Consider the following 22,978-nt stretch of genomic DNA (forward strand, 5'->3'; position numbering starts at 1 on the left):
CCGGAGTGTTCCGAAGATGACCCCTAAAAATGTATGAAGACATTGAAGACAATGGTGGTATGTGAAGATATTCACATTGAAGACTATGACAAGAGAAGACATCGTGTGAAGACTATGGAGCGCGAAGACTTAGTTGTTTCGTTGTTTCCTTTTCTTCTTTGTTGAGTCATAGGAACCACCGTACTGTTAAGTGGGGTCCCAGTGAACAAAGTCAGAGTGACTGAAGTGATGCTCAACCAAAACCTATGTCTTCGAGCGAAGACAATGAAATCAAATCTTATCCAGAGTTGGATGAGTCGGCTTACTTGTAGCCCAAGTCAAGCTGCCGCGTGTGTTTGAAATCTGACCGTTGGAACACGTGGCAGTTCCTTAGTGACCTAGTGTCATTTCAGACAAATCAGGCTGGGGTGCCTAGTGGCTATAAATAGCCCACCCCCTACACCATAAATTGGTGGCTGCTCAGAGTTAGTGCACAGCTTTTGTCGTTTGAGAGCAACCCACCTCCGAAGCTTTTGAGAGAGAGAAATCCTTGCGAGGACAAAGCCCAAACACCCAGAGCCAAAGAGTGTTAGGCATCACTGAAGTCTTTCTGTCCACGTGACCTGAAGACTTGTTACACTTGAGGATTGTGAATCCTCCAGCCGGTTAGGCGTCGCGTTCTGAGCATCCAAGAGTCATTGTGGATCGCCGGTGAACGAAGTCCGTGAAGGTTTGGAAGTCTACCTTGAAGACTTACCAGAGTGCTTGGGCGAGGACTGGGTGTCCTTAGCTCAAGGGGAATAAGGTGAAGACACGGTCTTCTGAGTTAAATCTCAGCCTCCCTAACCAGATGTACAGTTGTCACAACAACTGGAACTGGTCCAACAAATCCTTGTCCTCATCAAGTGACTGGTTCTATCTTCTCCCTCTCTTTATTTACAGTTTGTCTTCGTGAAGTCATTGCCTGCCTGAGCTACCTGTTTGACTTCATTGTGTGACTTCTATTGTTGTTTGGCTTCATACTATCTTCCATCCTGATCATTACTACCTAGCTGCTATTTGTCTTCGTGCTTTCACTTCATTGAATACTTGACTATGGCTTGCCTAGTGTAGTCTACCTTCCGCTGCATGTCAATAGGTTAATTTCTATTGTTTTCTCTTCGAAACTCCCATGTTTTGAAGACGTTCATAAAAATTGCCTATTCAGCCCCCTCTAGTCGATAACTAGCACTTTCACTGTCGTCTGGCATAGAGACGCATCAAGAGCGCCGCAACGTCATCTGCATGCACGAGCAGAGGCGGCGTTGTAACTTGCCGCGATGAGCGAGCTCGCGCGCTTGGACGTGCCGGCCGGCTTGTGGCATGGGCACATGGAGGAAGGAGCAACGAGAGAGCGCATGTTGCATTGAATTTTTTCTTGACAGCAGCATGTTGCATTGGCTCAACCCTCATGCCCGGGTCCGGATCCTACACATCCAGTTCGACTAGAGGGTATTTTGAGCTCTCTCTCAAAAAGGAGAGAGGGTATTTTGAAGAAGCCGCTTTGTCATTAAATGGCGTATCTACTTTTTCTTATTTTCCCGTCCAAACATGGAATTCCATAGACTTACTTTTTTAATGAAAAATCTAACTAAAATGGTTTTTTTCTAAAAATCCTCTAAAAACTGCTTTTCTATAATCTCACATCTACTTTTTGGTATGCAAACAACTGCTAAGAGAATAATCCCCACTAACATATTTATCTCAACATGTAAGCACGCCACATCATATTAGTTAAGATAAATATGATCCGAGAGACTCAGCCGGCATATTATTTTGAGATTGACGAAGTCACTAAAGGCGCCTCGTAGTCAATGGCTTGTCTCCTCCACTGAACGCGCATCGCCGAAAATCCTGAAATAAATCCAGAAAAATGTGAGCATCAGGATTTGAACCCCGATGGCCTGGGGATATCACTGTCCTCCTAACCATTCAATCACAGGTTGGTTCACGTGACTGGTTGGAGTTGATCATGCGTAACAACACGGGGAAATGTCCTCCTCACTTGTTTTGTCCTTGACGATGTCTTCGCAGAATTGAAAAATTCAATGATCAATGTCTATGTATATTGTTGTAATAAATTTTATTTATTGGATTCTTTCGCGGAAAATGCTTGGACGGCCCAATAAGCCCAGCTTCAGCCGCTTGTCGGGCTGCCCTCACCGACCGACCCCCAAAATTCGAAGCCCTTCGGGCCCAGGGAAAGCAACGCCGCGGGCACGAGAGTCCGTCATCTCCTCTCCGGTACCCCCTTCCCCTAAAACCTCACCTAAAACCTAAAAACCCTTCCCCCATTCGTCGGCGCCGCCGCTCCCAACCCCAGTGCCCGTCGCCTCCTCCACCCGGCCGGCTCCAAACCCCCGAGCCCTTGGCCCACCCCCTCCCCCCGTCACCCCGGGCGCTCGCCGCCATGGCGCCGCACGGCGACAGGAAGAAGGGGAAGGGCGCGGACCGCCCGGGCAAGCCGGGGCTGGGCCCCAACCGCAAGGAGTTCAAAAACCACCGCAAGGAGGAAGGGGAGAAGGCGGGCGGCGCAGAGGAGCAGGAGCAGGAGCAGCAGCCGGCGCCGCACCCGGCGGCTCTGTTCAACGCCGCCGACGACGGTGACTTCCCCAGAGGTGAGCGGCGGCTGCGCGTGCGGCCTGGCCCCGTCCTTTGCGTTTTGGTTTCGTATATGCTGACGTGGGGTCTCTGTGTTCCGTTACGCAGGAGGGCGCAGCCTCCTGAGCAGGGACGAGATGGCCGAGGCGCGCACCGAGGCCGAGGTGGAGTTCGAGAAGGAGGAGAGGAGGGGGAAGAAGAAGAGGAAAGCCAACGTCTCTTCAGGAATCGACGGCGATGATGACCTCGGGACCCTCTTCGGCGGGGCTACCACTGGGAAGCTCCCACGCTTCGCCAATCGCATCACCTTGAAGGTTTTGAACTCTCTGAAACTGTTCCTCTGTAGGATTTGCTTTGCAGCCCTTGTGTTATGTACCAATCAGTGGCTGGTAGGTTGTATGCAGCAATGCCCTTTTATGATCGCGTCCTAGCCTTGCCAATTTCATGGTGTGTCGTGTAACCTGTGCTGCTAGTTTTGTTCATCAAGCATCATCAGCTCCAGACTGCGAATTTAGCTTTGAGCCATTGACCCCACATGCGGTATATGCCTAACACAAGCTTTAGGAATTTGACACAACATGCCACAGAGCGCTCCCAAAGTAAGTCACACAAGTGGTAGTTTCCAGTGACACAACATTTGCATTTTAAAATGTTAAAGGTGCCTCAACCCCATCAAGTTGATTTTTACCTGGTATGTTAACTTGGTACATTTATGACAGCATAAGACCTTGTACAGTGCAAGATGCTTAGTAGAGGTGCTTAGAAAAATAAACCAGTTTTTCTTCAAGCACCGTTTTCGTTGTAGAGGGTAGACACTTACTTATGCACCTCTCCTTTAGAGATAAGCACTGGTGCTTAGGAAAAACTCGGTTTATTTCACTAAGCATCTTCCTAAGCACCTTGCATTGTACAAGTCCTAAGTTGGCTCCTTGGCGGGTGCTCATGAGGTGTAGCATCAGTTGACTCACCTTCCCCATATGAGAGGAAGTCTTGACGGGTGCTCGTGAGGTGTAGCATCAGTTCACTCACCTTCCCCATAATACAATATATCAAGTGTAAGACGATTAGAAAAAGTGAATTGTGAAATTCTTAATATCAGAATAACCTGAACGAATGCCTTTGGTTAGATGTGGCTTCCCTTGTATTAGGCAATTACAAGGACCAATTTGAATCAGTGAATTGAGCAAAACTCAGGTAGAGTTTTCATTAGCACAATGTCTCTTTTAATTGTCAGCTATGTTTTTTTATCTGTCTACATTAACAGAAATTACTGATTAGATTTGGGATGTTTTTTCTGTTGGTGAGACTCTTGGATTAATTGCTGCTGTTTTGGTGAAACAGCCATACCAACCTTTCTTTTTTCTGTTTTATCAGAATATTTCACCAAGCATGAAGCTTTGGGGTGTTGTAATCGAAGTTAACCAAAAAGACATTATAGTGAGTCTACCTGGCGGAATGAGAGGGTTTGTTCGCACAGAGGAAGTTTCGGACATTGCTTTGCATGGAAATAGCAAGGTATTGATTTTTTTTGTATCTTCTTGTTTCCAAGGTTTCTGCAATTATATTTTGCCTGTAATAATGAAAATTTAGTTGTGTTCTCTTCTCGAAGTTGCTATCCAGAAAATGCAATTGATGTTGATGTTGATTTTTGTTATTCTGTTAATCTGTTTGACTGCAGGATAATGAGGGCAGTGTATGTGCTGAAGTTGTTCATGTTGGTCAGCTGGTACCTTGTATGGTTCTGCAAGTTGATGATGATAAGAAAGAAGGAAAAGCACACAAGCGGGTTTGGTTATCATTGCGGTTGAGCCGGATGTACAAGGGTCTTTCTCTGGATGCTATCCAGGATGGAATGGTATTTATATTTGCCTTGGCTCTTGTTGGTTCTAGATATGCATGATACCAGCTTAACTCCTGCTAGGACAGTGAAATGTGTACATTTTCCTTATCCTTACCCATCTTAGTTCTTGATACGTACAATGTCATAGCCCACAACTGTAGTCTCTGACTACAGATTTACAATTCTAGCATAATGTGTAATTGCTCAGAACTTTGTACCCATGCAAAAACTCACACGCATAAAACAATTACACCCCAACAGAACCGAAACATGCCAGAGCATGCATCCAAGCATGTTCTCGTCCAGCCCTCCCAACAGTCAAAATAGAAAGAAGATGTGAACATCCAATGAGAACTACTGAAGCTATCATGGAAAACTCACTGCTCTTGTTTAATTTTCTTTAGGTAGTCAACATTTTGGTCAAACAATGGCAACTTAATGTCACCCTTCGCTCCCACCACCCATCATCCTTTCTATCTTTTCAGTAAAGTAAATGTGGTCGACCTGTTTATAAATTTTGTGTATAAATGAAGGGGTGTTTCGCTGATAGCCGAGATTGGAATTTTGTGTATAAATGAAGGGGTGTTTCGCTTATAGCCAATATTGGCCCCTACTGTTGCTTGAAAGTTTAGTCAGGGCATGAGCTTTTGACTGGTCAGCCACGGGTGAGAAATCCAGGCTCAGCACGTGGTGGCAAACTGGCAATCAACTTGCACAAAGGGTTGATTTTTTAAGAATGAGGTTGCCTCCCTAACTGGGCTGTTGTAATGGCAGCAAACAAAGCATCCTTGCAACTGCTTATAAAAAAGAAAAACTTATGGAACTATGGTTGGTAATTATTATTAAATTATTTCTGCTCACCCAGATCAACAGTCAGCTCATCGTTGGTCTTTTATGTACGCACTGAAATGGCTTCTTGTTCATTTGTTGATAGTTCTATTAAGGTGCTATTGCACACTCAGTAACATGTACGGTGTCCATAGTCTGCTCAATCGGCTGTCCCTTATCTACCTACACTTCTCTTATACCTCTGACAAACTTTGATGTGTTAGATCTGAGCCAACTCTTTTATATTATGTTTCTCAGGTGCTCACTGCTCAAGTGAAAAGCGTCGAGGACCATGGTTACATTCTTTATTTCGGAGTATCCACATTTAGTGGATTTATGCCAAAAGCTGGCAAAGGTAGACATTGCTTAATAAGGTCACAGTTACAATTATTGATTGTTAATAAATTACACATGCCTAGATAAGTGTGCACTTCATGCCAGTTATTGTTCTACATAGCAGCTTCAGATAGCTGCTAGAACAACATATTTGTTTACAGACTTATGGCAATATAATTATTTAGTGCTGATAATATCAATAGTCCAATTTCTAGCAATTGCGTTTTGTGAAAAAAAAAACCGCTGTCAGGCTGCACCTTTTTTTGTTATTTGGTGTACTTGTAGGTACATTTTTATTAACTCAGACGTATCCCTTTGTTGTTTTAAACTATTAATATATGCAGTACCTACACTGTGTGCAAGGCATAGTGTACAAAATATAGTTAAATAGGAGGAAATTTGTAAACTTAGCTCGTGCCTAGACTCCTGATTTGGCATATTTGATTATAAGCGTATTTTTCTAATAAATTACTGAACTCAAGGCACGTAGCACAGTAAGACAAAGCTTGCTAGGCTGTCTGCTGGCTTACTACTTAACATTATTTGGGATAGTGTTACTGATGTACTCCCTCCGTTCCTAAATATAAGATGTTTTAGCTTTTATCTATTTTCTGAGATTCGTATGCATCTAGACGCGTTTTAGTGTGTATGTTAACCCATTTTTATCCGTATGTAGTCCATATTGCAATATCTAGAACATCTTATAATTAGAAATGGAGGGAGTATGTGTCTGCTGTATTCTTCAAACGGTTCTCTTTGACCTTCGCCAGCATTGTAAAATGCTGATCATGATGTTTGTTTTGGGATGTACCTATGAGCTAATCAACTGGTATTCTTTTGTAGAAACTGTGAAGATTGAGAGCGGGCAACTCATACAATGTGTCGTGAAGGGGATTGATAAAGCTCGCTCTATTATTCACTTGAGTTCTGATGAAGACTTGATCTCTAAATCCATTGTACGCTTATCAATTATTAGTCAGTGGCTTTTGAGTTTATTCTGTATCATGTCAGTTATTGCTAATTTATAAGTCTGTTTTTATCTAGATTAAAGATCTGAAAGGCCTTTCCATTGATCATCTAATTCCTGGCATGATGATGAGTGCACGTGTTCATTCAGTCCTTGAAAATGGAGTTATGCTATCATTTCTTACTTACTTCACTGGAACGGTAACTTTTTTTCAACACTTCAGTATTTTCTTTTTTAACTTTCCCATGGTTTGGATTTTACTTATTTAATTACATTGAGCGTATTTTCCTTATCAGGCTGATATTTTTAATTTGTCGAGCTCCTTCCCTTCTGGTAATTGGAAAGATGATTACAGCAAGAATAAGAAGGTCAGTAATTCTTCCCTATAGATTTGATAATGGTCATGGGCTTGTGGCCATGGAGTCTATAATATTTGCATTAATCGGTCCTAATAATGAGTCTGCACAATGTTTGTACCTATTTTACATTCATTGACGCTTACTGTGAATTCTCCTTTTATCATCTGTGCGCAGGGTTTTGGGTACTTCAATTGTACCCAAAATTGTAGGGTGGTCGGTTATGATTCCTTGCCAAAAATGTTCCTTTTTCTTGACATTTTACTTATTTCAGATCAGACTTACGTTTTCTCAGATTGTAAGCTTGGGGTAGCAATAATAACAATAACAATAATCCGAGAAACTTTGTTTGGTTACTCACTCCTTTACCTCTTAGGCTGCTCATCTGTCTGCGTGGTTCTAGTAAGACAAGAACACTACATGAATGTGTCCTGTTCCTGTATTCTGTCTCATGTGTTAGAATATGCTCCCTCCAAACCGGTTTACATGCCCCCACTTATTTTGATCTTAACTTTGACCGATTTATAACCAACAAAATATAATTTACATGCCACAAAAAGTATATCATTTGATTCACATTCGGAAGAAGTTTCCAGTGATTTACTTTTTGTGGCATATGACTTATATTTTGTTGGTTAAATTGGTGGTCATAGTGAGGCTCAAAAGTCCAGGGGGACTTGTAAACCGGTCCGGAGGTAGTAACGAATGACCCTGTAACACGGCAAAAGTCAACTATCACGTATCACAATGAGTCTAATCATTGAATGACAAGTGACCATGTTGCACATGACTTGATCTGCATGATGATCCCTCTTCTCTCTTTTGTGTTTCTGTTTGTCCAGTTTTCAAATGATGGTCCTGTTGTTGAAACATATTGTTGGTTATTCTCTTGGACTGTAGGACTTGTGATTTTCTCATTACGCTTTGTGCTACAATTTGCAGGTAAATGCCCGCATCTTGTTTGTTGATCCGTCAACAAGAGCAGTTGGGCTTACATTGAACCAACACTTACTTCGTCTTAATGTACCCCCTATTGTAAGTTTACTGCTTTTGCCTGACCAATTCTTTTGGTACATTCTTGAATATTTTCATTTATGCCTGCATAGTTGACTTTAGTCTAGTCTATATTCGAAGAGGGGCTTTCCTGTCCTAGTCTTATTCATTTTTTATTGATGATTTTCCTTGTGCAGAATGTTAAAGTTGGAGAAATATATGACAAATCACGGGTGCTGAGGGTGGATAAAAAAGCTGGTCTTTTTCTTGAAATACCTTCTCCAACTCCATCACCTGGATTTGTTAGTGTATGTGTTATTTCAAATATGTTATTGCCTTGGCCTATTCTTGTTTTCAAAAGGGCCAATCTTATGTTGCTATTTGCTTGCCATAACTGAAGGCCTTATTCATTAAGATCCATCTTAATGTTTGTGATCCATAGATACACGATGTATCAGACAAGGATGTGAAGAATGTGGAGAAGAAGTTTAGGGAAGGCAGCTTGACACGTGTCCGTGTACTTGGAGTGCGACATCTTGAAGGAGTTGCACTAGGCACACTAAAAGTAATCACATCTGGCCACTTAAATTTTTATTCTGTGCCTTTGTTTACTTTTGAATATCCATACACTTAAGTACTTAACCCATTTTGATGCTCAGTTTTCCTTCTTAGTTGATACACCCTGGCCCGTGTTACATCCTACCTTTTTTTATACCCAATATGCTCATTCGATGCTTGAACTCTTGTACCATCTTCTTTATTTAGCAATTATGTATTTATCTAGCAATTATGTTCTGCAAAGGTCGGTTTAAGCTGTACAGTGGAGTTCATATGGTTATAAAAGATGAGATGGGTACCTGATCCATACCATATGTTAGTGCACGTGTTCAAAACTGAGGTACTGAATGTATCATGGAGGGGGTCATCTGATGATAATTGTTATGTTAGTTTCTGTGGTGCTGCTTAATTTTCCTGGTCACTGTTTACAAGTCACTTCTTTACTTCTTAATTATTAGTTATGATAAAATTGTTTGTGATAGTACTGGGTTTATAATTAATATGATGGCAAGGTATGTTCATTGTCTGTCATTAAAGCATGTGGCTTCTTCTATTCTAGCTCCATTGTTTTGAAATGTATTAAGTTGGTTCATCTTTATTTTTGACATGCATCTGAAAAATCATTTTGCTTCCAGCTGTTGCATGTGCTTAATTAATATCAAAGCATGCCAGGCAGTCCTGTAAATCAGATTTACCTCCTTTTCTTAAACTAGCAAAAGAGGTTGTTTCTGAGGATCTCCATATCGTATCCTTTTCCAGGACAGTGCTTTTGAAGGTTCTGTTTTCACTCATGCTGATGTCAAACCAGGAATGGTAGTGAGAGCTAAGGTTGTTACTGTTGAGCCTTTTGGTGCAATTGTGCAGTTTTCAAGTGGTGTGAAAGCACTTTGTCCACTTCCTCACATGTCTGAGTTAGATAACATTGTAAAGCCACCGAAGAAATTTAAGGTGCCATTCTGTTCTTTTTCTTCCTCTCTTAATTTCCATTGCATATACCATAAGACTGGTATATATGATTAAGATGCATAACATGTCCACCATTGGCACTTCCTCTTTTTTTTGTTAATTTTGTGTAGGCTGGAGCTGAACTACTTTTTCGTGTTTTGGGTTGCAAATCCAAGAGAATAACAGTGACATACAAGAAGTCTCTGGTACCTTAACTGCACTCTCACCCATGATGTTTAGTATACTGCAAATTGTACTCCCTCCGTCCCAAAATAAGTGTCGCTGATTTAGTACAAATTGTACTAAATCAGCGACACTTATTCACTTATTTTGGGACGGAGGGAGTATATTATATAGAGCATGATGGAATATTGTTCTTCAGATTGCTTTCCTTGCCTCTGGGAGCTGCATAATAAAATTCTGGATTTCCTTCAGGTCAAATCAAAACTTGAAGTGTTGGCCTCGTATGCTGATGCCAAGATTGGTTTAGTGACTCATGGATGGATTACTAAAATAGAAAAGCATGGGTGCTTCGTGAGATTTTACAATGGAGTTCAGGGGTTTGTTAGCAGGTTGACCTCTCATTCTTATGAAGTTCATCAGCTATATGTTCTTAACCTGCATATTTTTCCCACACTCATGTGATGATCTTAATGGTTAAAACATGCTCCTTTTGTCTTTGAAGTCTCTGTCTGTTGAGTTTAATGAATTGAAAATCGGATTTGACTGTGATTTTCTCTCTGAAAGGAGTACCACCGGCCACTGCATCGATTGATGCATATAGCCATGAGTGTGATTTGTCTTATACTGTTCTTGATAGCGACAATGTTTTTATTGAATATATGCCTCTGACATATTTCCTTATCTGTACTAGATCTGAACTTGGACTAGAGCCAGGCATTGAAGCTGAAAGTGTTTATCATGTTGGACAAGTTGTCAAATGTAGAATTGTAAGCGTGGTCCCCACTTCAAGGAAACTATATGTTAGTTTTACAATGTCTTCTAATAGGTGAGTGTTCTCTCTTGTTCTTTTATTGTTTTTTCTGCTCTCTTGCTCATATCAGTTTTTGGTTTACATGGTTACGGGTAACTGGGCCGTCGTTTTTATCCTTGTACGTTCTTAAATATTTTAAAGGTCATTATGTGATTATATTTTCTGTCATCTTTCTATTCTTTTTGAAAGTTTTTTTTAAATAGTCCTTTTTTGAAGAGATCGATGTTAGGTCTTTATTTTGTTCTGATAAGGAGTTGGCTAACAAAGTAACAATGCAATTAATGTTACGTATAATTGATGTCATTAGATTCATGCTCAAAAGCATTGTTCAGGAAATCAGTAACTGGTAGCTGCTCGGTCAACTTGGGAGTAACGATGAATTGGTGAATCGGCCTATTAACTGGATTAATCGGTCCACCATTAATCGGCAGATTAAATAGGAACTTGCCAACATATATCTAGTTTTTTATGTATCATACCATACTCTCATGTTCTCAGCTATGTAATATACCGAAATATGCTACTGTTTGGTCGAACCATAGCTATTGAGGAGCAAGAGGGGGATGGGAGGGATTACGGGGCAAAATTTTGGGCTTTGTTTGCCCACAAGTTAATGGGTCAGCAACGATTAATCGGCCTAACAACCGATTAATCGGTCTGATAGGCCAATTAATTGGCCTCACAAGTTAACGCAATGAATGTGTTATTCGATTCGGCCACCCTACAAGTAGCGATTAACTGGTCCATTAACTGATTAATCGGATGAATTCTTGAACAGTGCTCAAAAGTACTCATGAATGTGATGATGTATCACATAAACTGTGTTAATAGAGTAATTGTTGGTCAAAACCTTGTCTTAACAACACTTTAAATGGAGGGAGTACCATAATACCAACGTTTCTGGATGGAGGGAGTAACAAACAACTTTTATTGGATTTGAAGTACGTTTGAAACTGGCAGTAACACTTTACTCATTAAGATGAGATTAGAATCTGTAATAACAGTTGCGCAGGCTTATTTTTAGCACATCCAATACAACGTTAGTCCACATGTGAACGTATATCTCGAAAGCAAGAGAGGCCACCTTAGCTTTGTCTATTGCTGATGAAGATATGTTGATTCCGCTCCTTCGACACGTTCCACAGGTGTAGATGAGTTGTCCTCTCCCTTTACAGTGCCAGGTTTTGGTGCAGCAGCCACATGCCATCCCACCATGCATCAACTGGAGTGAACTGAGTATGCGTGGGTGAGCCAGCCTCGCCAAATCCTGAGTCCACACTTTTTGTGAGAGCAAGTTTGATTCACTAAAAAAAAAATCGTAGGTGTTCAGCCCGTGTCACAATATCCCATATTCCAACTCTCGCACCATTGATCACACTTTCACTCATTGCACAAAAGAAAGATCTGGCACAGAAGAAATGGCCAGATGCTTTTACACTGCTAGCAGTTGTACGAACTGTACTATCAGATACCTCTACATACATTGGTGTTTTTGAACCCATAATATTATATTTAGCACACAAGGTTATTGCTGAAGCTTTTGCATACATGTTTTTTTTTGTGTGGTAAAGGGCAGTTGCATTCTTAAACGCTGTGCTACGGTACTAGATCTCTCCTTTTCCTTCTATGGTCATTGCCAATACTTTCAGTTTCTTGTTGGCTTCTGCTGACACCTAGGAACCGAATTTTAACCAGGAAAGGTCCTGAGCAGATCCCTGCTTGGTTCGTAGACTTGCGCCTGTGTTCTTGGCACGCAATTTTCCTTTTGTGTTGTGTAGCTTGACAACTAAAATTTTACTTTCTCATGCAGGGTCATTCAAGCTGATACTGCAAAGGTGGGTACAATTGTCTCTGGTGTTGTGGAGCGACTTACTCCTGCAACTGTTGTGGTCAGTGTCAATGGCTTCTCCAAGGGATCTATACTTAATGAACAGTTGGCAGATCATCATGGTATATCCTTGCCTGTGATTTTCGAATATTTGGTTCATTCGGTCTGGACTCCCCACACGCACAGACACAGACACGAAGACAGCTTGCACATCCACAATCCTTTTCCCCGGCTCATCTGTACATCTTTGTTCTGTTCACCCATTTACACCTTTTCTTCTTAATTAGGCCAAGCTGCTCAGTTGAAGAATTTGTTGAAGCCTGGCCATGAGTTCAACCAGCTTTTAGTTCTTGGTAAAGTCATTGAAGTTCTGGCTCTTTTGTTATTCCACGATTTGTATGAACTAATTGACAATTTTCCACCCGCTGTTCAGTTTCTGAGTACAATGTACTAGTAATCATTGTTTATAGGGCGGTAAGGCGACCTATGGCGAGCACATAAACAATGCTAGTAATATTTGTACTTTTATACGACAAAGAACTTTGAGCTGTAGCATAACTCAGTCTGTATATAGGAATTTTCTCACATAAACTTTTTATTTACATATCCTTCCTGATGCACTTTTGGTTGTTTTACACGTGGATCTTACTTTACTTGACTAAGTATTGCCTTTCGTATTATGCTGTTTCAGATACTGAAGGCCAAAATTTAGTTCTTTCCGCTAAACACTCACTTATCAACACTGCAAATGACATTCCATCAGAGATATCACAGATGCAAGCAGGAGCTGTAGTTCATGTATATAGTTCTTCATTTTGTTTCAGTTACATTATAATTAACGAGCAAGTCAGTTGACATTTCTTTTTACCTTAGGGTTACATTTGCAACATCATCGAAGCTGGTTGTTTTGTTCGCTTTCTTGGACATCTAACTGGTTTCTCTCCCAAGGATAAAGTAAGCATGTATTAGCCCTGCTGCTCTCTTTATCTTGGAACAGCCTCTTATCTTGCAAGTTTTGGCTTCGTCGTTCTCTCTGTTTCTGAAAAAAGCCTAACCTTGTGTTTCCTGAAGGCGGTTGACAGGCCGATAGAAAAGCTTTCTGATGTATTCTGTGTTGGCCAATCAGTTCGTAGTCATGTCCTCAATGTACGTATAACATAGTGTTGTTGATACTTTCGTGTTTGGATACTATGTTGTTTGCTTTACTGAATGGTTCATTATTTGTTATAGGTGAATGCAGAATCTGCTCGAGTAAAGCTTTCACTCCAACAGTCCATGTGCTCTTCACCTGATTGTTCATTTATTCAAGGATATTTTCTTCTCGATCAGAAGGTCATAATATAAATCTATTTGTGTCTTACTCAAAGTTAAATGGCTTAACCTTGATGAAAAAAAGATTAAACGGCTGAAGGAAAGTCTTATCTAGAACCATCCGTTCACAAATATAAGATGTTTCGGATATTTCAATATAGACTACATAGAGACTGAAATGAGTGAACATCTTATATTTGTGTCTATATGTATATCCGATTCAGAAAAAGGTTAGAACATCTTATATTTGTGAATGGAGGGAGTAGCTGCTAGTAATGTGGTAATTTGGGCTGGGGTCAATAATAATAGATTTTGGTGAAAGCAGAGACTGGTGAGGTTTGGGTCGAACTTACAAGTGCAACTATTATTTGCTTGTGGAGGCCTGTTTCGCTAAGTTAATGGGCTGTGTGTGTGTGGTGGTGGTTGTGGGGTAGGACTTATCCAAAAGCAGACAAATGGTTCAAGTACACTGACAATTAAGTGAACCCTTGTTCTACAATGTGCTTTAACATGTGCACTGACAATTGGTGTTACCTTGTTGTTTGTCCAGATTGCCGCATTGAAGTATTCAGGTCCTAGTACTTCTCATGATTGGGTGAAATATTTTGGCATTGGTAGCTTGGTTAAGGGTGAGGTGGGAGCAATAGAAGAATATGGTGTTATCCTTAACTTCAAAGACCATCCGGATGTTGTTGGTCTAATTGAACATCATCAGCGTAAGTAACTCATTTTCTCCTTATATGGCATATTAACTATTACTGATTACGATCATTCAAAACTTTTCCTTTTCTGCAGTTGGTGGCAGTACTGTAAAAGTGGGTTCTTCTGTGAAGGGTCTTGTTGTGGATTTATCTGATGGAGTTGTAAATTTATCGCTTAAACCTGAACTAGTTGGCAGTGTCAGCAAGGATGGGAAAAAGAAGGTAATAGTTGTAGATGCCCTTCTGTCAGCAATATATGTGTCTATCCGGTTAAGGATTGTCTCTTCCATTATCTTTTGGTCACTTGGTACTAGTAGTTGTTTGTGGGTAGCTTAGTAGTTTACTTCTACTGAAGTACTTCTTGCGATTGTGCCCTTCCTATCTACAGCATTGCTTGAAACTGCTCACAATGGGCTAAATATTTAGCAGTGTAGCTTCATAACTTGAAAAAAATACTGTCAACATTTGTGTCTGAAAATCTCTGTTTGCATGTTGTTTGTTTTTAGTTCACCAAATAAAACATCTGCATGGCTACTCCCCCTATTTACAAGTCTTCTAATGGTACCAATTTCAATTGCTTTGACACTAACTTTAGTTATATTGGACCGGTTTGTTTGTTGCACTTCAGAAACGTCACAGAGCTGCGGTTTTGGACTTGGAGCTTCGGGAAGAAGTCAATGCAGTTGTGGAGATAGTCAAAGACAGCTATGTGGTGTGCAAATTACTCATCTGACTAGTTTATTCTTATTACTTCCTTAAAGGTTGACTGCTGTTCTTTTCTCATCATTTTGTTCTATCCAGGTTCTTTCTGTCCCTGAGTATAATCATGCAATAGGCTTTGCACCGTTGATGGATTACAACTCACAATTGCTTCCTCAACATCACTATGATAATGGGCAGTGGTAATCACGTGAACTTACTTCAGTGTATTGCTTTGATTAGTTACTTGTTTGAATGGTCGGGGAGCAGAAGTTGAAGGGTTCATTTTTAGAATTCTAATAATTTCTACAGTATGCCTACTGCAGATCAGGCTTTTTCAGATACAACTGGCAATACTTTATTTTGCCCTTTTGGTTATGATTGTACATGTTATAATTTGTCTCTGGTTTTTGGTTCATAGATACATATTACTCTGAACATACTGTGTTAGTAAACTGTCCTGTCGCCAGGACATGCAAGGCATCTAGGAGCTTAAATGAGTCAAACGTGAGTCAATCTAGCTGAGGCCGTCTTGAACCTGACATTATTATAGATTGAATAAGCTCTAGCTTAGCTTGACTGAACTTGTCAGTGGGTTGACAATGCAAGTATGCAACCCAACATTGATTATTGCGCTCAAGACAAGTTCGCACCTCACTTGAATTAGACTTGATTTTCTGCATTACATACTAAATATGTATATATATTCAACCATAATTGACCTTAAGCTTTCTCAATGAAGTCTTCTAGCTCAAGTATTGTATTGCTCAAGCAGCTTGTTGAGTCCAAGCTTCTTTTGCACGTACGCACTTGCCTGGTAGAAATGTTGATGCACTTCACATGCCCACCTTTTCCTTGAATTTATAATGTTTGTGGATATTGTATCTGCATTGTTACCATCATTGTTGATCTCACATTGTCCCTTTAAAATGGAAACTCAGTCGAATGATTATTAGTCTAGTCCTATATATGCTTTGCAGTCTGGACTCTCTGATATGGTTTGATAATGTCTCGTGCGGTGAAGCGTTACATTTTCTGTTGTTGCAAGTTCACTTTATTCATGGTAGAAAATGTGTCGAGCCGTATCATCTCATAATATAGGAGCATCTGCCATGTTTGCTGCTGAACAATACAAGTTTAGTGTATTATCATGAAAGGGTTAGTATAAAGCAACATTTTATATTGCACCGAACACATGCAAATGACTAGCAGATGTACCATTTGCGATTTTCAAGGTCGGCAGACTATCGAGCCTATATCACTTTGGTGTTAAAATTTAACAACCCTTACCTTCTTTTCTTAGTACAAATGCAGTTACAGTTCGAAGTGCTGTTCTCTTATTTTGTGTTTGGTTTTATTGAAGCATTACCGTTGTCGTTGGAAGTATCCCAAGTTCTGACCCTTCTGGAAGACTTATCCTTCTCCCGAAAGGATCAGCCCAGGATTCTAATATCTCTAGTTCTAAAAGGGCTAAGAAGAAATCAGACTACAAAGTTGGGTCACTTGTTGAAGCAGAGGTGCAACTATTTTCATAGCAATCGTATGATCAGTCGTTTACTCTCTATTTATAGTTTGCGTATAAATATTAATCATGTTTGGTTGCAGATTATTGATATCAAGCCGCTTGAGGTTATTTTGAAATTTGGTGTCAATCTTCATGGAAGGATTCATATTACTGAGGTATATACTAGACTTTATTAGTTTATTTATAGTGATTTTCATAAGTAATTATGGATCAGTAATTGGTATATGTTTCTCTCAGGTCCTTGAAGAAGATTGCAGCGAGCATCCCTTTAGTAAACTCAAAATCGGGCAAAAGGTCCATGCAAGAATTGTTGCACAAGCTGAACATTCAGCAAAAACTGGCAGAAATTTGAAATGGGAACTATCTATTAAGCCATCCTTGCTTAAAGGTAGGCTGTACCAAAATCTCTCTGTTTAGCCTAACCAACTATATACCCTTGGTGCTTCTTGTGACTTGCGATGACTTGGTTTCCTGATGCTGGCCTTTCTTTTTCTGGAACAATTTAACAGCAGACTTGGAAGAATCAACTGCATCTGAAGCTGAATTGAATCACTCAATTAATGACATCATACGTGCTTATGTCGTCAAGGTGGATGCGGAATGGGTCTGGTTAACTGTATCCAGAAAGGTTATGGCACATTTATTTATTCTTGATAGTTCAGTTGAGCCGAGCGAACTAAAAGAGTTCCAACAGCGTTATAGTGTCGGTCAAGCAGTGAAAGGACGCATTATTGGGGTGAACAGAGAGAAAAGGTTGTTGAGGCTGAAAGCGTTTGATAACCAATGCATGCTCGAGAATATAGATGACACACAAAAAACAGTATCTTCTATTGCTGAACACACGAAGGAAGGAGATGTCATTGGTGGACGCATCCAAAGGATTCTACCTGGTGTTGGTGGGCTTGTCATCCAGATTGGACCTCATCTTCATGGAAGAGTTCATTATACTGAAATTGTTGATTTGTGGGTACCTGAACCCCTATCTGGGATCCATGAAGGTCAATTTGTAAAGTGCAAGGTCCTGGCTGTAAGCCGCCAAGCTGAAGGATCTGTCCGAGTTGACCTATCACTTCGCTCAAGAAAACTTGATGATTCGTAAGTCTTGTCGCTTCCAAAGTATTGTTCATAATAAATACAGCAATATTTAGTAGCGTTAAATATGCTTCTTTTTGTCAAAAGTCATATGGGTACTCTATAATTTAAACAGACCTTAGATATAAGTTAACACTAGCTAGTGGCAACTGCTTTTTTGGATGTGGGGTATTGTGCCGTGATCGTCTTCTCAAACAAAATACCAAGACAGTCACCCACATAAATAGGCCTGTTAGAGGTGAATTTTGTACACAATTTTTTAGTTGTCCAGAAAAATATTATGTCTGTCATTCTGTGACATCTTTGTTTTGTAGGACAACTTGCGCTCCCCGGTTTGAGAAGATCAACGATCTGTGCCCTGGTACAGAGGTTAAGGTATTTTCTATCTTCATACAACTTAGTAATATGAAACTTGGAGGAAGTTCTCTTGAAGCTGTTACAACCGAGCACAAATGCCTTAAATTTCTTTTGGTTTTAGACTTTGAAGTGTTTAAAAAATTACACTGCATGCTCTTAGCCTCAATTTGTTGGGCTGTGAGCCACTGGGCATGTAAATGAGCAGAAATTGTTGCTGATGGTGTGTAAAAAAAGGAAATTAGTTTTTTTTACTTTCCCCTTTTCTGGATATTTAAGTTGCGACTATGGTGAATTTACGTGATTTTCTTCTAAACATTGTAGGGTTATGTGAAGAATGTGAATCCCAAAGGGTGTTTCATCATGCTTTCTCGAATGGTTGAGGCTAGGATTATTTTGTCAAATCTGTCAGATGAGTATGTCGAAAATCCTCAGAAGGATTTCTCAGTTGGAATGCTTGTACAGGGAAGGTTAGATCTCGCCATTGACAAATGCACATATAACTACAAAAATATCTCTTCCCGATCTAATGGAAAAATCCCGCAGGGTATTGTCTGCGGAACCACTATCAGGGAAAGTTGAGGTATCACTTAGGAAGAGCACTGGTAGCAAATCACAGAAGTTGGATGATGTTAGCTACAGTGACCTGCATGTTGGGGACATCGTTGATGGTCAAGTTAAACGGGTTGAATCCTATGGATTATTTGTGACAATCAAGAGCAGTGAACTGGTATGCTATTGTCCTTTTGAATCTGCAAGTGTTTATCAGTAATCGGTATGTTAATGTAGATCGTTGTTTTGTAGGTGGGCTTGTGTCATGTATCAGAACTTTCTGATGAACCAGTTCTTGATATCAACGCTTGCTACAAAGCTGGCGATATGGTTAAAGCTAAAATTTTGAAGGCAAGTTTTATCTATGGTTAGACTGGTCTTTTGTACTGCATGTGTGCTAAATTTCATTTTCATTTTCTTCATACAGATTGACGAGGATCGACACCGAGTATCCCTTGGCCTTAAGGAATCTTACTTTGACTCTGATCTGACTGATGATGAAAATGGCAACGAGAATGATGGTGGAAGGGTTCCCATGGACATCAGCCGTGCCCCTCAGATGTCTGGAGGTTTTAACAGCACTTTAGTTCTTCCTGGACCTGAACCCAGGGCTTCTGTTCCCCCACTTCAGGTCGCCTTGGACGAATACGAAGGTTCTGACCAAGAGGGTGATCAGAAAGCTCATGAAATTGCTAATGGAAGTGAACCAAATGTAAAAAAGAGCGATAGACGGTTAAAGGAGAAGGCGAGAAAACAAAGGTTTTCACACATTTCATTCTTGTACCTTTAACAGTGGCATCGCAGACTCTTACACCATTTTTTCCCCAGGGAAATAGAAATCAGTGCCTTGGAGGAAAGGGCTTTACAGAAAGATATACCACAGACTCCAGATGAATTCGAAAAGTTGGTGAGGACCTCTCCAAATAGTAGCTTCGTCTGGATAAAGTATATGGCATTTTTGTTAGACCTTGCGGATGTCGAGAAAGCACGTTCAGTAGCTGAAAGGTACGATTGCAGTATAAGGATAATTGTTTTGAAATTCTGTTCTGACTAATTTTTGACAATAGGAATTTACTGTTCTGAAAAAAAAATCCATGAAAATTCCCATTCTTATTAGTCTATTATGCAAAGATATCTATGTTTTCTTTGCCGAATATTTGTTTACTTCGAACCTGTTGCATGGATTGTCATCTTAATGCAAGTGTCCCTCATGGTTGTTAGGGCTTTGAGAACAATAAACATTAGAGAGGAGGAGGAGAAACTCAATGTATGGGTAGCATACTTCAACCTTGAAAATGAGTACGGGAGTCCACGGGAGGTAAGTTGAAAATGACGCTACGTTATGTTTCTTTCTGCTGCTCCAGTTGATGATACTGATCTGCTGTTGGTATATGCAAGGATGCTGTCAAGAAGATATTCCAAAGAGCCCTGCAGTATTGTGATCCCAAAAAGGTGCACTTGGCTCTTCTTGGAATGTACGAGAGGACTAAACAGAATGAACTGGCAGATGAACTTTTCGATAGAATGACCAAAAGATTCAAAACTTCGTGCAAGGTTAGTTTATCACTTTGTTTTTTGTATTTGGAGCATATTTATGACTTCCAAACTTCGTGCAAGGTTAGTTTTTTTTTGTATATGGAGCAACTTTATGACTTGCATTATGCAATTGTAGATCTGGTTGCGCCGCATTCAGTTCTCTCTCACTCAAGGCAAGGATGTTGAATACATCAAATCTGTCGTAAACCGTGCGCTTCTTAGTCTGCCGCAAAACAAGCGTATAAAGTTTCTCACGCAGACTGCTATCCTGGAGTTCAAGTGTGGGGTGGCTGAGGAAGGGAGATCCAGATTTGAGCTGATCCTAAGGGAGTATCCGAAAAGAACAGATATTTGGAGTGTTTACCTAGACCAGGTAATATTGCATTAGCAAACCGTCACCTGTATCAGTTTATTCTGTCAACTTAATCAGTCATTGACAAGCATGGTCTTTTGTAGGAAATTCGACTTGGTGACACGGAAATTATACGGGCATTATTTGATAGGGTGACATGCCTTAGTCTTCCTCCAAGAAAGATGAAGGTTTGGCTCATTCTTTGTGTATTCTACTCAAAACTCAAAAGCCATCTCTCTCTTCCACTGTTATCTGTCCTTCCCTGTATATCTCTTGCTAGTATCTACTCTCTTTCCCCGTGGGATTATAAGTTTTTGACTGAGGACCTTGCCCTACCTGATATCTGCCATTCATTAATTTATGTGTTATTGTCTGGAAATGCATTATAAGTTTGACTGAGGACCTTGCCCTACCTGATATCTGCCATTCAGAATTTCATGCCATCATTTGCTTTATTACCGTTCCATGTATTGATTTAAGTTTTTTCATACGATGCTTGCCATTTGCAGTTCTTGTTCAAGAAATACCTGCGATATGAGAAGGCTCAGGGCGATGAAGAAAGAATCAAGCATGTGAAGCAGAAGGCAATGGAGTTCGTTGAGATTTGTAGAGCCTGATGTGCAAAACCTTGCTACACATGCAGGAGGCACTGCTCCTGCTCCTGCTCCTGCAACGCGCAGGAGGCGTCTGCTTGCTGGGGTAAACTATTCATGTGATCTTGTCAGGTGATCAGCAGGCGGGGGGTCATTCAACTTCTTGAAATGCTGCTAATCAGAGGTCTGCGTTCTTTCTTATTTGTGCGATGTGATTGTGGCAGAGAATGTACCAGTCAGGGCTGCAGCTTTTACGCAGACGTGCAGTCCGCCAATTTTGGTGTTGTTACACTTGTGATATATGTATTGCTATTAATAGGAAAGATAGATCATTCGATTTTGTGGCAAACACCTCGCTCACTATTCGAGTTGTTTAGGTTTTGTTTTCAATTTGTAAACACTCATCGTTAGAGATTGTGAGTGCAGACTGAGAAGTTCCTTGGCTACAAATGTGTAGTGCTTGGGCATTGTTGACGTTCAAAGTGTCAATGCTACTTCGGTTTCATTCTTTCGGGCTTTTTACGACAGAAATACGAGGCTTGGCTGGGCTCGGGCTTAGGCGGCTGAACAAGCTGGGCCCACGCTTGAAGATACCTTCTATCACTCCGTTTCTAAATATTTGTCTTTTTAAAGATTTCAAATGGACTATCACACACGGATGTATATAGATATATTTTAGATTGTAGATTCACTCATTTTGCTCCGTATGTAGTCATTTGTTGAAATCTCTAGAAAGACAAATATTTAGGAACGGAGGGAGTATAAATTAATGCATGGTTAGTTAATATGCATAATTAACTGTATGACTAATTAATTGCATGATGAGGCGTTGGGCAAAAAGAGACTGGGCAAAAGGCAACTGGGTAAATTTTTGGTGCACGCAAAACGAACTACTAAACAACCAGGGGCTCCCTTTTAATACTAGAGTTATGCAGCCAATCAAACAAATAGTCTAACAAGAATTAAAATTCATTCACACAATTTTTGAGTCACAAATGCAATAAGATAACCCAAGCAATTAGCTAGTGCAAGGAATAAGATGTGGACCAGCACAAGTGTGAATAGCAGTACATAAAACATCAATATCAAGTTTTCAACCAGCTAATTATGGCGATGAGGGAGGCGTCAGACCGTGTGTGACCGCTCAAGGGGGAGCTCTAGGTGCTCCTTGGCGGCCTCCGTGACGAGCGGCGGCTCTTCCTCGTCGTGGAGGAGACCATGATCTCCTCCTTGTCCGTCACAGTGGTGGAGGAGGAAGGGCCTGGAGAACGTGGCATGCAGCGCCATGGTCCGCCGGAAGAGTTGGATCCACCCTTCGGCGCTAAAAACCAGCTAATTTTTCTAAAATAATACATTTTTTTATTAAATTTCAGAAATATTATGCAGTAATTATATTTTTTTAAATAATACCCAGTCGGCCTACTGTTGGCCGATTGGACCTCAGTCGGCCCACTGCCGGCCGATTGGATCCAGTCGGCCCACTGCCGGCTGATTGGATCCAGTCGGCCCATTGTTGGCCGATTGGCGTCCAGTCTGCTTCCTCTAGGCCGACAGGTGCATGCACCCATTTATCTGTTGAATAGGTATTTGAAAAACTGTTGAAGAAGTATTTAAAAAAATGTTGACCATGCATATAAAAATGTTAATCAAGCATTTAAAAAAATGTTGAACAAGTATTTAAAAAATATTTGAAACTGTTGAATAGGTATTTGAAAAATGTTAAATAAGTTTTTAAAAAATGTTGATCATCTATATAAAAATGTTAATCAAGCATTTGCAAAAAAATGTTAAACGAGTATTTAAAAAATGTTGAACACGTATTTAACAAAAATATTGATCATGTATATAGAAATATTGAACAATTATTTGTAAAAATGTTGATCATGTATATAAAAATGTTGAAAAGGTATTTGAAAAAATGTGAAACAAGTATTTTAAAAAATTGAACAAGTATTTGAAAAAAATGTTTAACATGTGCATAATATACATGATCAATATT

General features: G+C 40.3%; 1 protein-coding gene across 2 annotated transcripts; it reads left to right on the forward strand.

Annotated features, from left to right (window-relative positions):
* The first annotated feature begins 2,284 nt into the window (after positions 1-2,284).
* LOC109742512 (rRNA biogenesis protein RRP5) lies at positions 2,285-21,487 on the forward strand. 2 transcript variants are annotated; one of them, XM_020301607.3, is made up of 40 exons: positions 2,285-2,636; positions 2,728-2,933; positions 3,994-4,134; positions 4,298-4,474; positions 5,546-5,642; positions 6,467-6,579; positions 6,668-6,790; positions 6,887-6,958; positions 7,889-7,981; positions 8,137-8,247; positions 8,382-8,504; positions 9,257-9,445; positions 9,574-9,648; positions 9,878-10,014; positions 10,317-10,451; positions 12,247-12,386; positions 12,552-12,617; positions 12,956-13,062; positions 13,138-13,218; positions 13,336-13,410; positions 13,495-13,596; positions 14,126-14,291; positions 14,371-14,498; positions 14,905-14,988; positions 15,078-15,178; positions 16,339-16,492; positions 16,581-16,655; positions 16,738-16,888; positions 17,010-17,595; positions 17,907-17,967; positions 18,271-18,416; positions 18,493-18,676; positions 18,751-18,849; positions 18,926-19,257; positions 19,327-19,503; positions 19,720-19,816; positions 19,897-20,052; positions 20,171-20,407; positions 20,491-20,574; positions 20,896-21,487. In XM_020301607.3, exons 1-40 carry the CDS (start codon positions 2,429-2,431, stop codon positions 21,001-21,003), a joined length of 5,697 nt encoding a protein of 1,898 aa, XP_020157196.1. In that variant the 5' UTR covers positions 2,285-2,428; the 3' UTR covers positions 21,004-21,487. The 2 variants fall into 2 exon arrangements, with proteins under 2 accessions (XP_020157196.1, XP_020157197.1); XM_020301608.4 differs by having other exon boundaries at positions 2,287-2,636; positions 17,013-17,595.
* Positions 21,488-22,978: the final 1,491 nt, after the last annotated feature.

This window comes from Aegilops tauschii, chromosome 1, assembly GCF_002575655.3.
Source record: "Aegilops tauschii subsp. strangulata cultivar AL8/78 chromosome 1, Aet v6.0, whole genome shotgun sequence".
Classification (NCBI taxonomy): Eukaryota; Viridiplantae; Streptophyta; class Magnoliopsida; order Poales; family Poaceae; genus Aegilops; species Aegilops tauschii.

Bases quoted from the DNA above. Each gene is read 5' to 3' on its own strand.
- LOC109742512 (XM_020301607.3), top strand. From the start codon at position 2,429: ATGGCGCCGCACGGCGACAGGAAGAAGGGGAAGGGCGCGGACCGCCCG. The intron at 4,475-5,545 runs GTATTTATATTT...TATGTTTCTCAG, and splicing joins ATGCTATCCAGGATGGAATG to GTGCTCACTGCTCAAGTGAA. The intron at 18,850-18,925 runs GCAAGTTTTATC...TTCTTCATACAG, and splicing joins TTAAAGCTAAAATTTTGAAG to ATTGACGAGGATCGACACCG.